This window comes from Podarcis liolepis, assembly GCF_965112155.1.
Source record: "Podarcis liolepis genome assembly, chromosome: 8".
In the NCBI taxonomy this organism is placed as follows: domain Eukaryota; kingdom Metazoa; phylum Chordata; class Lepidosauria; order Squamata; family Lacertidae; genus Podarcis; species Podarcis liolepis.
Genome location: NC_139560.1, coordinates 26807736 through 26822737, shown reverse-complemented (window position 1 = coordinate 26822737; position 15002 = coordinate 26807736). Strand labels below are relative to the sequence as shown.

Here is a 15002-nt window from a genome sequence, read left to right as displayed (position 1 = left end):
GCTATTTCCCTAGCCTACTCCATAATTTCTAACCCCCTCTTGCTTTCCACAATTTGTGTCCTGCACATTCCATAAAACTTGATTAACAACACTACTGAAGAGCATCTTTTAATGAATACACTCAAGGATAATTTAATCATTTTATTTAAATATGGGGGGAAATTGCCCTGAAAGCCCTATTAACTAAAATACCCTTGATTACCTTAAAATTTTGATTTGCTGGTATAATAAGAAACAGGGAACTCTGTCTTTCTTTGCAGAGTGGAAAAGTAGTAGAAAATGAATAAGGGTTCCATTGAGATCAGCAATGATCTCAATGGAACCCTTAATGGAACCAAGAAATGCTGGGGTTATGACTCTGCATTGTGTTGAGGTGGGGAAATGCAAAGTTGTTTTCCCCACAATTAATATTTGCTAAATAGTATACTAATATTTAGCTACAAAGGCCATTTTTTTATAGTCTATCACCAAGCTAAGGTCCTAATTGCTTAACACCATTTTTCCTGCACCAGATAAAAGTGCCAGGGGAAAAAAATGCACATAAAGCTAGAGATTTTTCAGAACAGATCCCCCCCCCCCCAAATAACCCACTCACATTAACAAAAGATTGCAGTGGCTTGCAAATTATAGGGTGTTATTTTTAGTGGAAGTAGTTCAATATTCATATTGGAGCAGATGTAGCAGTTTAACAAAACAGCTCTTCAATTCCTGCACAAATTGAAAACAGGAAAACTGATTGCATTTTCTCTTATCACTTTCCTTTTCTGAATTGACACTTTTGGCCTTCTGAAAATCTACACATGACTTTCATCTCAACAGCACCTGCTGATCAAACAGAAACCTAAAATTTTCATGAAAATGTTATGAAGGACTCATTTTCTCCTTCCCATCTCACGGGGGCATCAGTAGTCCACTGCCTGACCACAACTGTTGTACTATTACAGCACAATATTCTGAAATGTATTTTATATTTTCATTAAACTTCTTCTAGAATGGGTTAAATCACTAGTGGCTCTTTTCATATTAGCTCTTTGTCTGCTTTAAATTAATTTCTGTCTCCATGCTTGCCTAACACTGATGGGGTCTTATTGTGCTGCCAGTTCCATTTTACAGAGTATCTCAAAGAATTTGAGATAATAAGGCTTGCTATATATTTCACGGTCAATAGGTCTTCCATATATGTAAGAACTCTCACAGTACCATTTAATGGTCAGAATAGAAGAAGAAAACTCAAGCCCATAATATCCTTTCCATGCACAGACTCCTCTTTACCACCAGAAATTGATCCAGTGTGCATACAGAAAGACAGGAGAAAGAAATCTCATTTAAACTTTGCTTTTGAATTCGCTCATAGTCTACAAATCCAAGGAAACTCTAGCAGGTGCTTTGGCACTTCAGCACCAATGGAATTGTGCATAGTTGCCCAATCTGTTCTCATGGGAAACTTTCAAATGTCTTCTCCCACATATAAAATATGAAAACCTAAGTACCTTATTATGTTGTCTGCTCTTAGCTCTTAAACTCTAAACTGCAGCAGCCCTAGCAGGTAAACATGGGCCACCATAATTCTAGGTGCAACTATAGATGCTCCCAAGACCTGCTGTATGTCAGCTTTGTAACTGATAGAGGCTAAACCTTCCCAAGTGTTCTGCAACCATCCATTACTATTCTGCTTCAGTGATAAGGTAGCTTGAAGGCAGATATGACATACAGTAATATATGTGGCACTCTGCCTGTTGGTTTGTGAACTTGTGTTCCATCATGTTCACTGAGGCAATCATAAACCTGAAATGTCAATATATTCAGTCAATGGAAGTAAAATAATGGGACTCTATTGTCTTACGCTATTGATCTTCTGTTGTCAACACAGATACATGTCCTACCGCCCCTCTTGGCTTTACACAAATTTTAATTAGACTCTTAGCTACTGGATCATATCTCTGTATCCAGTTATGCCAACACCTGGCCAAGCGGTGCAGCCAGAGGAAGGTGTTAATATCTCAAAACAAAAACAAATTGAGTTTAAAGCAAGATCTGCCCATTTCAGTAGAACTGACTTTCAAGTAACGGTGCTTAGGACTGGGGTATTCTGAAGCCAGAGGGGTTTATTGGGGACTTTAAAAAAATTACTTCCAGATGGTGTTTTGAGTTGTCCCTTGCCTAGAAAAAAACAGCTTATCATTCTTTCCTGTTCTGAGGAATTCTAAGAACTGTATCAAAATTTAAAATATAAAAAAGCATGCATTTGTGGACTTAAGTCCTATCACCTAAAAACCAAACAGAGGCTAAGCAGAAAGCACAGCGAGTCCTTCACTAAATAAAGAAATTAACAGTATCCCTCTTACAAATAGTCATGCATACAATTCTGGCATAAAATTCAAACCAGAAATCCCCCGAGGTTGCAATCCCAAGAATTTGTTACAAGGAAGTTTAAGTCCCATTGCACTCAGTGGGATTAATGCGTTGGACTCCCATTACCAATTGCACTTATTGTTGTTTTATGAGCACCATTATCTCAAAACACTCAGAATATAATCCATATGCAGAAACTTCAGTAAAGGTGGGATAAAAAGGAAGGGGATGAAACCCTTCTGAAACTTTTTTTTTTAAAGCAATGGACATTTTCAAAGCTTCCCTTCCCCCCCCTACACACAGAGACTATTTGCTACCCATTCTCACCCAATAAAAGAGGTAATCAAATTGTTACCGATGTTCATCCTCTCTGTCTATCTAATGCTTTTAAAGCCGAGTAAATAAATAATCTATTTGCCACAAAACCACACTTCCTTTGCTGTATCACGGATTTTTTTTAACAAAAACAAACAAACCCCAAACCCCTTCCTAAACCCATTCAGACTAGCCACACTAAAACCAATTAAAGATAAGGGTGGGGGGGAGAGAGATGGAGAGAGAGAGGAGAGATAAAATAATCTCACCTTTGCAAGTCCTGTTTGAATAACTGAGCTGATGGGAGATTGCAAGGCCAGGCCAGGTGAGGTTAGATGCCTCATAACCCCACACAACAAAAGGCAGATCCCTTTTCTCTCACTCCAGGCTAATCTTTAAATGTAAATTCCCCACCAGCTAAGAAGAGAAGCAAGATAAGAGGTTACATCTTCACTTCTCCGGAGCTGTTATCGACTTCAGCATCATTTAGAGGAGATGGGGAGGGGGCGCTGAGAAAGGGAGGGAGGGAGGGAAGGAGAAGCATCTCTCTCTCCCCCCCTCTCCCGCAACACCACTTTCAAAATGCTTGGAGATTACCTTCTGGCTGAGGAGAGCGCAGGCAGGAGCCGAGGCAGCAGCGCAGCTAGGGCTTTGTATTCATTAAACACACATCGCAGCTTATCTGAAGTAAAAGCCTTGTCAGGATGGCACATTGTATGTGAGAGAAAGGAGGGGGAAGGAGAGGCAATGTGCATCAGGGTGATTACAATATCAGCATGGCCCAGATGGAAGCAGGAAAATAAACAGAGAGAGAGGGAGAAGGAGGGAGGGAGGGGGCACTCGCCTAGAGGTGGGAGCAAACTTCTCCTCATGGGGGTGGAAGCCCAACTTTGGCGCACATATATGCACAGACACACCTGCTAAGGAAGCACCCATCTTCCGGCCTGGGAAACTGCCATTAAGCCAAAGGCCCTTTCTCGAGGGAATATTTTCCATATGTCTTCTTTTTTTCAAAAAAAATAATTTTTTTAAAAAATCAAGTTTGCCTGAATAGAATACCTGAAGGAAAGGTTCGATCTGTGCCAGGGCTTCCCCTCAGTTCTTAATGCCAGGTCCCAAAATGCAAATATGTGAAGCAAGGACAATGACGGCATTCCAGATAGAAAGTGGATTTCCTTTACCGCTGCATGACTAGAATGGTCTAGAAATTAAAACTTTGGTTCTCTCAGTTCCATGATCAGTTTACTGGTTTTATCTTCTCCTTTCTTCTTCTTCTTTGGTAAAATAAGTATCATCCAGATTATTATGGGCCATGAAGATCCGCCAAGAACAAGCAAAGTTCATCTAACCATTATTTATCTGTACTCATACTTCCCTCAGTGTAGGCCCTTGGACAAAGCTCATTGCAGGGCAGGCTCAAATGTCTCCTTGTTACATGGAGAGGGATGGCGAACCTAAGAAAAAGTCCGTCGATTATTGGTGCATATCATGACAACCTGCAGCAACCAGGAATTTTGATTTTTAGTCCTTTAAAATTGCAAACATCTTTGGATGCCTTTGGCAGAAAGGTGGTATATAAATGCAATGGATGAATATGCTGCTGCCTCCGTTATTTGAATTGTCCTGATCTGGACCAAACTAAGACCTGCCCAAAGGGCCAAAGTAACTTGGCCCTCTTTAACTTGCTCATTCTAAAAAGTGTAATCTTAACCATCTCAGTTTTCTCATACCTTCTTAAAACTGATGAAGAAAAACTGAAATATTCTGAACACATCAAAGTAAGTTTTCAAGTCTGTCAGACTTGGGACTCCCCTTAGCTCCTAACATTCTGCAACATGAGACACAGTTAATTTACCCTATGAATCCACCTCTATCGCTTTCATTCTCCTCTCTCACGATTGGCCCTTCTTAAAAGGCAACCACCCACTGAAAAGATGACAGGAAAATGGTGGTGGCACTGAGGCTGTGACATGTCCCAATTTTGGGTTCTGATCCACCAGCTGAAATCTAATTAGAATACATAAGGCTTCAACATGTCAATAGATGAATGAACACACACACCCAACCTCTTGTAAAGAGTTTCCTCAGCCATTTCTTTTATGTGGAAACAGATTAAAGGGCAATTATCTGCCTGGTCCAATCTCATAAATTAAAGTGATGGCTAATGTATTGCTTTCATTTTTTAAAACATTTGTGGGTTCCCTGTTTGTTTAAGCATTTAGTGAGCTTAGCAAACACCTTTAATAAAAGAGATCCATACTTTTTAATCCACTACTTCTGCATCTTAAAAGAACTGTAGTTATTCTTTCTCCACATAAAGTTTCTATCATTAAATTGGCGACTTGCAAATCTAGACCCCACATGACTTATTTTAAGTTCGCCCAGTGAAACCACAGAGAATCAAGTCAAGTATAAAGAAAATAATTCATTGAATATGCTGGCACCAGCATATTAGCCAAATTCATGGAGGAAACATTAACCAATTGTTATTGTCCATGATAATTAAATGGCGCATCTGTGCTTAGAATACCTCTAGCCAGTGCTTTTTTCCTGGGAGGACTCAGGGGTATGCAGACCCCCTAAACATTTTGTGAATCTAAGTTTGGCCTCATTGAGGGGCAGTATTTCAATATGAGTAGGAAAATGAGAGTATCTGTTTGCTGCGATTGGAGAAAGAAGGCAAAACTAGAAGCACCATCCAAAGCATGTCTCTTCAGAAGTTCCACTGAAATCAATAAGGCTTACTTCTGAGCAAGCACATATAAGATTACACTGCAGATGGATGTTTGACGTGATCCACAGGGCTCTTCTTAAAAAATAAGAGAGCATGGAATGAAACCTTTCCATGTTGAGAAGACTATGATAGCAATGATATTAATTTACTTTGAAAATTGTCTATTCCCCTTGGGATGACTGCTGATCAACAAATCAAAAGAGGGAATACTAGGCAACTATAGCAGCCAGAGCAATACACTTGGACCAAATGCTTCCTTTCCCCACCAAAGAATATATGGAAGAGGACTTGACACATAACAAAGGCCAAAAGCAGAATCTTAACACCAGAGGAAATGGTATGTGTGTGAGTGTGTGTGTGAAAATTGTGACACTGTAATGAAATGCCACATAAAGACGACTCTGTCATAAATCCTCTACTAATCCAATAATGTGAAAACCTCATGGTATCATTGGGACATAGCACAAGATATTATTTTCTAATTCTTCATTCCTCAGAATACATCGCAAGGCTTATACCAACAAAATGTGCTCTGCGTTAAGTGTTCTGTGATCACACATTGATCTTCAGCATAGTTACTCAGAACCAAGTCCCAATAACTTCTCTTTTTTTACTTGCTACAAATAAATTTGAGGTGAATCACTGCACAATCACTGTCAGAAAGGATGTCTGAATGTACACTGATGAAAGAGCAAAATGTTATGTATCTAAAATGACCTCTGGTTCTCTACGCAGATTGTTTCATTCTCGAAACGCAAGCAACTTTCCCCCCACCTTCTCATCGCCTTCTTTAATGGTCATGTATGGATAACCATATTCGATAGAAATCAAGCATACATTATAAAGAGAATGAAAAGTATGCTCAATTTGCTTCAGCTGGGTGCATCTGTTCCAGCAGCAAATCTGCACGAATCAGGGATGCTTTCTGTGGAATCCACAGATGGTCTTCGGCTGCAGTGTAAGTCCTATTGAACACAGTGGACTTACTTCAAGTAAAAATGCACAGGATGGGTTGTTAGTTAAATAATCAGAATCTTCCAGAAACTTCTCTTATGCCTATTCTATGCAAACTATGCACCACAGGACATAGCTGTGCAGCCATGATGTAAAGCAAAATTACCATGGATTGGGCCCTAGGTCTCCAGAACGTTTTCCTATGGTGGTGAGGGGAGGAGAGTCTTCTCAAAATATTAGCACTTATTCTCCAGATTTAAGATAGACATTACAGGAACTGTAGTATCTAAATCTGTCCTATCTGGTAGATCTCACAGAAAACTGCCATGTTTTTAGAACAAATCATTTGTTGTGAAAATGTTTGTTCTGCCCACCTCTCCCTCCCCCTTTTTTGCTTTAAAGAAAGCAATATACACGGTGGTCAGAGTAAAAATGTGTAACAGACGAACCATTCATAATCACAGCTGTCTGAAAGTCCAAGCTTGAGGCTACAAATCTTAATTTCAGCTGATTCTCTCTTAATAACGGGTTACCTCCTTATAAAGCAAGGAAGTCCATCTGCCTCAGGCAGAGAGATTTTTTTTTAGCTGTTTTAATGCTTCAAAACCTAGCATTTCCTTTCTTGCATTGAATATGTGAATTCTAGTGTGTTATAATGTGAGAATGCCAACATATGACCATTATACTATAATACCTCACTGCTCAGCTCAGCTCGTCATTACTTCGCTTGTAATTCTTATGCTAATTATGTTCATAATTACTATAAACAGATGTGGGAGAAATGCATGTGACCTTTTATTTGCAAAATACATTCTTAATTCCTTTAAGGTTAGCACACGTATGCACCAAAACTACTAAGTCAGATGGGAAATTGTAAAGAAATAGCTATATGAAATAACTATCTCCAATCTAGAAATACCAGCTGTATCCCAGTATACTGAAGCAAATACTTTTTTTTCAAAATTAGAATAAGAGCTTCTCAAAAAGAGCACAAAAAACATGAACCCCAAATGACCATTTTTTACCACTGAGCACTCACAACTCAAACTACAGTGCTAATTCAGTATCCTTTTCCCCTTTCTTCCCATTCTGTTTCACAACTGCCAGGGCATGGCAGCCAATAGAGCAGCTTGTTTTCCTTTCAAAATTAGCATCTTCCTCTGTACACAAGACTCATTTACAATAAAATCACTATGGGTTTCATTACCAGAAAGACCTCTCCATTTTTATTTCTCCTCCCACCCCCCTATAATTAGGGTGGACAGACAGGTGACACCCCCCCCCTTGCACAGATGGCTCCTGGGAATGATGCAAAAGTAGCTGCTTCTGTTTAAACAACATACAGATAACCTGCCCTGTTCTTATCACTCACAATTACCTCCATTATAGTGAACCCATGCTTACTTTAATAAAACACCCACTGCTCTTTAAACATAATTTGAGAACTTTCTTATCAGTGGTGGAAAAGATATTAATGAAGATGGAAGTCAATGTCTTTCAGATTAAGCTAATCGTGCATTCTAAATTTAGACCGCTTTTAAAAGCCGTGTTCCTTTTTATTTGTCTAAGCGCTTCCTTTCAGTGCCATTCTGCTTCAAAATATTTGGTTTTAGAAAAATATTCAACTTAAAACAAAAGCAGACTTGAATTGGAATATGACCATTGCCATTTGCAATGCCCAGTGCACCCAGTGAATTTGCTCCTGTTAAGAAGTAATTTTGCATTGCTATCTGCACGCGTTTGTCTTCCTGGACTCAGCAGCACTGATCATGTTAAAAGGAATGTGGAGAGTTAAGAAAATTTTGCACTGGAGGCCATTCTTTTGTGAGAAACGGGGTCATTTACATTTTAATACCGATACTTAGATTTCTGTGTACTTCTAAGGGCCCTATAACTATCGACAAGACTCAGTGAAAAAGCACAATTTTTTTTTTATAAAAACACCTCATCCAGATTTAACCAATCCACCAGATACAAACGTTCCCATCCCGCAGCAAGTCCCTGTTTTATTTCTGCTGATAAGGCTTTTTGATCGCCAAGTGTCAACTTAAGTTCGCACAGGACAAAGGAGGTGGCAGTGTTGGAAGTGTTTATTTCCCCCCGAAAGTGGGAGCACGATACTGACACACAGTTGTGTCGCTTTTCAATTAGCTAAATATTTTAACAGTAACGAGCTTGCGGCAAACAAAGTTGAACAATGAAAACGTCCATGGTAGCAGCCCTTCCCCCTCCTGTCCACAATGCAAATACTACACAGATGCCAATTTTTGTTCACAGCGCCTTGCTAGCAAAGCGCCATGCAGCCTTAGTGCAGCAGGCTTTGCATTCAATGCTTGTCAGCTGAGCTCCATTTCAGAAGGGTGAGAAACAGGAGTTGACAGGGAAGAATGCCTGGGGGCTTGCTGGCCACTGACCAGGGCTTCAGGTGGAGGAACCTCCTCCTCCTTCTCTATACAGAATCACAAGGCATGATGTTGGCAGAGGTGTACATGCAGTTTAAGTATTAAGAAGACATAGTGCCACACGGACAATGGTGTATGCTCACAATGCTTTGATGGAGTGTTCCCATCAGTTTGGGTTAACCAAGGGAGTGCGTATAAAAATTAATCTTTTAAAACAAAAGCATTTTAGGAAAAAGATGGACACTCCTGGAGCAAAACATAGCGAGCAGCAGCAGTTGCCAGAATGCAGTCTGCATTCCACTGCAAAAGGGAATGTGAGCTCGTTCACAAGAGTTTTGAAGACAAAAGTCTTATTTCTCATAAACACAGCATGAAAGATGGCCGGATTTTGTATTAAGTCATTGGCATGGGATATCTATACTTGCACTTTTTTTTGTTTTGTTTTAATTTACAGTTCTCTACAGTTTTTATGCCAAGGGGGGTGAGGGGAAGTTGGGGGGGGTGGAAGAGGGAGAATCCACCAATCCAATTCAACATGTGCTACGGTAGTAAAAATACACAATGAAATTTGATACACTGACCAGAAAAGTTTTGCAGTAATAATTAAGAAAGATGGCTGGCTAACACAACAGCTTGCAAGTCGTTTGTTAGAATGCAAGAAACTTTGTGCTGGATATTTTTCTAAGGGACACTGTTAAGTAAACAATTTTCAGATTTTTAGAATCCGGCACTCGGATTGTGTAGGGAAGGCAGTCTAAATTTCCTAAGAGTTTCCACAGCTGTTGAAAATCATGCTGGTTCACTTTCCTTAGGAAATAATCTCAAAGGAATTGAAAAGGGAACTATGGCACAACCATTAGAGACCAATATTGTTAGATCTGTATCTGTGGCATATCCTCTGTGTAACCAGCCAAAAATTAAAATAAAAACTGATAATATATCAGGTCAGCATAAGGTAAGTCTCTTGGTAAATTCTTAAATCCATAAAGACACTGAAATAAAAATGCCAATTTAAGTTTTCTATTTTACTTTTAAGAGCACTTTAAGGCTATCACCATAACAACACAAACATCATGGAGATCAGATTTCAGATCACATAGATTTTTGTTTGTCAGGGGTATTTGTGTGTCTGGGTTTTTATTATTATATTAATACAGAATATCAAAACAGATTTAAAGTTGGTCTACAACTGATGGAGGGGGGAAATCTGATTTGGTCAGCAACTCAGACCACCATCAAGGGAAAAATCAATTTTCAGCAGCTGTGGACAGCCATTTAAGTCTGGGGCCTGAACAGATTAATTAGGGAAAGCAATGTTAAAAGTTAAAGGGGTCATAGTTACATTAAGTACATGAATTTCTGCTGAAGCAAAAGCTAAGCAGTGCATTCCAAGACTCAGAAGTAATCCATCAAGGAAGTGGGCCACATTATAACATTTGCTAGGAAATCTCCCGTTGCAAGATATACTATAGGAAGCAGCCATATACAGAGTCAGGCTACTGGTATACCTAGTTCAATATTGTTGACACTGACTGCTAGCAGCTCTCCTGTATTTAGACAGAGAATCTACCTGGAGAGGCAAGGAATTGAACACGAGCCCTTCTGCATGTGAACTGTAAACTACCTAGAGCCTTTGCCCTCAATCGCAGGGAGACTTAGCCTGCAATATCCTAAACATAAACACCTGGGAACAAGTCTCATTGAACTCAGCTGAGCTAATTCCCTGAGTAGACATGCACAGGATTGTGCTGTAAGGATGCAATCTGATAGACCTTTTACCTAGGCATAAGCCCCTCTTGGACACAGCAGGACTTACTTCCAGACAGACATAAAAATTACACAAAACCTCCACTATTTCAAAATGTAGTAGCAATGACTGCTTTTCTCTTACATAGCATAAATTGTATGCATTTAGTAGCTTGGTAACCTCAATGAGTCCATATGGTCCATAATAGAAATTCCACTTCCATTTCTAAATAATACAGTAGGAAGTTTGACGTTCCAAAACAATTTGGTACTACAGGAGATTCAGTGACGCACCACTCACAGTACTGAAATTACATTAAAATCAATGAAACTTCAAGCCAGTGAAAAAAGTAAATGGTCAACTAAGCTTCCTATTTTTTGTGACCTGTTCATTGTGTTGATTCCAAGAGAGACACTCCTTGGGCTAAGGCTGAAATTCTATCCTAAACATACTTACTTACCTGGGAGAAAGCTCCATTGAACTCAATGAGTCTTACTTCTAAGTAAATGTATTTAGGAGATTGCTACAAGTTTACAAAACTTACCAAAACGCTAAAGTTCTCTTCAATACAGTCTAGATCAGATCTTTGAACTGTCCAGTGACATACATTAATAAACAAATCTGGAAGTTCCTGATCTCGAATTATTGTTAATCATTGTTATATGTAACAGTAAAGTGACAATACAGAGATCAAAGATTTGTTCATGTTTCATTCTGCACTTGATTATACAGAAATTAAATGGGATATCCTTTACCTGAAATATATCTGTGAGAAAAATATGTCTACAGCGCTTTCCGTGATTTACAGTTTCGATCCATACTGTCTAGGTTGAAAACATTACATTTCAAGCGCTCTTGATCACATGAGCTCATATCGAGCAAGGATCATCTTGAAATAGAGGGACAAAAAGAAAAGAAACAGAGATGAGACTATGGGTTAATTCGCAAAAGGAGATCTCATGCCAGCCTGGAAAACCTGTTTTCTGAATCAAAAGCCCTGCCGCATCCCCATCCCAGATACGTCGTTGCGGTTACTCGGCAGTAAACAATCGCACTCTGCACGCGCTCAGAGGCATTGTGGTGGTCGCACTCGTTTTGGGTGGGGAAGATAGGTTACTGAACTGAGCCCATTTCAAATTTAAGCACTTGAGCTCAGGGAGACTTATACTCGAATTCGAACCGATGCTGCAGACGGAGCTTATTTTTCCCCATAAAACTTTTTGCTCTTTGGTCACCTTCGGAAAGGGGCAAAAATCGAGAGCTGAGAGTCGTTGGGAGTTTTGGTTTGGTTTCGCATGCAATCCTATCCGTTGCGCGGTTTGCTACCGCGGCAACAGCAACTCCAAGCCGTGTTAGCGGGTTAGTTAACAACCACAGGATCCCGCCTAAGTAAAGGGCAGAAAGGGGGGATGAAATCCGGGGACCGAGGCTGCGCGCCACCCGACCCATCCCGCAATCCGGCTCCGGGATCTAGTGGCGCGCCAATTCCTAGTCCCTCCGCATGCCTTGCTGCCGGCTGGCCGGCCGGGGGTGTAAGGTAGGTGGGTGGGTGGGTGTTACTTACATTGCAAAGGACCGGAGACTCCCACCATTCGCCCCAGGCAGAGAGCTGAAAATAAAAAGTTCCAGTCCTCCTTGGCGGAGCTCGGACAGCCCAGGCTGGCCGGCCGGCGGGGACCCGGGAGAGGAAAAAGGGGCGACGCAATGTGGCTTCGCTTCCTTCTCTTTCCCCCCCGCTCCGGATCATCCACGTTCACACACGAAAAGGTCCAAACGGCGCGAAGGAAACGAGGAAAGACGAAGCCAAACTCCAGCTGTTCTTACGCGTGTGGTTTCTCTCTCTTTCTTTTTAATAAAAAAGGGTGGGGGGGAGGAAAGGAGGATCCGCGCGAGGGAGAGCTTCTCGGGGGTGCCAAAGGCTCAAGAAAGCGCATATAAGAATCAGCGTAGCAAGAAGAATGGAAAATAAAAGTCCTCCAAGTAGCCCGATGCGGAATGCTCAGTTCCTCCTCCTCGGCGGCCGCCCGTGGTCGCTGTTATTGTTGCAGACGAAAAATGTGAGCTGAGAGTCCAAGCGGTGGATCTTACGCGCTGTCAGTGGCGGTGCGCCTGCCTCCTCCTGCCGCCGCCGCCTCCCCCCCCCCCTCTCTCTCTCTCTCTCTCTCTCTCTCTCTCCTCTAAGGCGGCGATGCATAGATTTGCAGGCTTCCCATGCGCCCGCCCGCTCGGGGAAGCAGCTCCATGTAATGTCTGTGCACAGATCCGCCCTGCAGGAAAGGCTCCGCCGTTTGTTTGTTTGTTCTCCCCTCGCGCGCGCGTGTGGATGTGTGTGCGCGCGTCTCCGTATGTATATGTGTGTGTGCGTCTGACTCTCTCTTTCCTCCCACCCCCCTCTGCTAGCAGCCACCTCTAAAGTCAAACAGCATACTGCAAGCAGCTGGCCTGGCTCAGCTACCCAGGTGCAGGGGGGGAGGGCTTAAAGCAGTGGGAGGTGATAGAGGTAGGAGACATCTGTGTCATGAGCGGAGAGGAGGGGGGTCAAGTATATGTTAACAATAGTCAAGCCCAGTCCCTCTTGGGCAGCCTGCCTGCTTTTCCTTTCATTTCTCTCTCTCTCTCTCTCTCTCTCTCTCTCTCTCTCTCTCTCTCTCTCTCTTTTACTTAGTGGGCATGCAACTTGGTCCCTAATGAAGCCCGTTCCCAAGGCCGCCTGCTCTCCGAGTCCAGACTGCCCTGCAGTAACCCAAGACAAACACTTTCCCCAGCCATCTGGAGAACTGCTGCTGCTGCTGCTGCTGCTGCCGCCTTCTCCGCCTGCACCTCGTCACTGTCTGAAGAGAGACAGCAGCACTGCTAGGAATCAAGCCACTCCGAGATCGACTCTCCTTAATCTCCTTCTGTTAGCTGGTTTTCTCGGGCTGACTATTTGCTTTCACATTAAATAATAGCCTTAGAGAAAACAATTATCATTCTCTTTCTGCCTTCTCTTCCCAGCCTTCATCTCTGTCTTCTCCCTCCCCCACCCCCCAATACAGAAATTTATTTATTTTGTTAAAAGAAGTTTCTGTCGACATTAAAAATCAAAAGCTTTCAAATCAAAAGCTTTTACATTGGGAGGAGGGGGGAGACGAGAGCCTGTCCTTCGATTTCACACTTGCCAGACAAGGAGATCATTCAGAAATTCATAGGCTGTCTCTTAAGCGAACATGAATTAACTTAGCTAAAGAATTCAAAGTACAAATAGAATGTGCACTTCAGAATGCTGCTTGCCATTTACCCGCAGGCACTGGGCAATAATTGATTAGTCCTTGGAATTATTCAGTTTATACGTTGCTTCTTGAAATATGGTTGTTTAATTTGCTTTTTAATTGGAATTGGCCCTGTCGGAAAGCGCTCGTTGCTTATATTCAGTGATCATGGTACTCTGGTAAGCAAGCTATGTATGTCTTGTGATTCAAGCAATGAGCTTAATATCCTCTGTTACAATAGTGCTAGGGCTCACATACTTTGAAGTAATATATACTGGTACCTAAACAGCCACAGATTAAGTCAGAGTCTAACATTTCCTAGCTGTATCATTCCTGCGTCATTTATTTTGCAACCCTAATAGCCTCATTCTTTGTAGCGTTAGGATGCATACAGATATTTAACAAAAGCAACTTCTCGCTTTTCGTTCTCTTATTTTATTTCACTGATTTGTATAATCACAGGCATTTCCAAGTGATGTAAAAGAGAAGGGACACAATGAAACTAAAAATGTGTTAAAGAACAAAATCAGAATTCAATTAAAAAGTCTGCCGAAATAATAATACTGTAATAAAGTCTTTGGTAAGCACTGGAAGTTCAGCTGGGAGTTTGGTAAGATAGGACTTGCAATACTGAACACATGACTCCTGGTGGATACAAGCCAGGCATCCGAACCACGTGGGGAGGGGCATCACTATAATACTGCTTCTCCAATTTCTCACCCTAATGGAATCCCAAGTTTGCAGTCTGTATGGCATTGAGACCAGCTCCTCATTGTGCAGCAATGTCCCTCCCACTTCCTCTATACAACACCTGCAGATCAGAGACTGGCGCACCGTACTTTTACCCCATAGACTGAGGCATGCTTAATGAAGGAACTGATTATAAATCAATAAATGAACATCTATGGGAGGTGTGTACTGCAGATCTGGCACCACCTTTCAATATTCAGGTGGGTGAGTGAAATCTTACAGGATGTGCACCTAGCCCCTAGCCCATGGGTAGGGAAACTAAGGCCCAGGGCCCAGATCTGGCCCAATTGCCTTCTCAATCCAGCCCGCGGACAGTCCAGGAATCAGCGTGTTTTTACATGAGTAGAATGTGTGCTTTTATTTAAAATGCATCTCTGGGTTATTTGCGGAGCATAGGAATTCGTTCATTTCCCCCCCAAAAAATATAGTCCGGCCCTCCACAAGGTCTGAGGGACAGTGGACTGGCCCCCTACTGAAAAGGTTTGCTGACCCCTGCTAGC

The 15002-nt window shown here is 41.7% G+C and overlaps 1 protein-coding gene across 7 annotated transcripts in view; it reads right to left on the bottom strand.

Annotated features, from left to right (window-relative positions):
- The window catches only part of RUNX1T1 (RUNX1 partner transcriptional co-repressor 1), a 151160-nt gene extending 137986 nt beyond the window's left edge, over positions 1 to 13174 (bottom strand). The window contains exons 1-2 of one of the 7 annotated variants that reach the window (XM_083517312.1): positions 12069 to 13174; positions 11260 to 11393 (exon numbers count right to left, since the gene is read on the bottom strand). Coding sequence is in view for 1 of the 7 variants with exons in the window: in XM_083517310.1 (XP_083373436.1) it covers positions 12069 to 12096 (28 nt within the window). In the remaining 6 variants the exon portion in view is untranslated. Of the gene's footprint in view, positions 1 to 2936; positions 3064 to 3264; positions 3285 to 11259; positions 11394 to 12068 lie in introns of those variants that run through there. The other 6 variants (XM_083517306.1, XM_083517310.1, XM_083517307.1 and 3 more) reach the window with 6 other exon arrangements.
- Positions 13175 to 15002: the final 1828 nt, after the last annotated feature.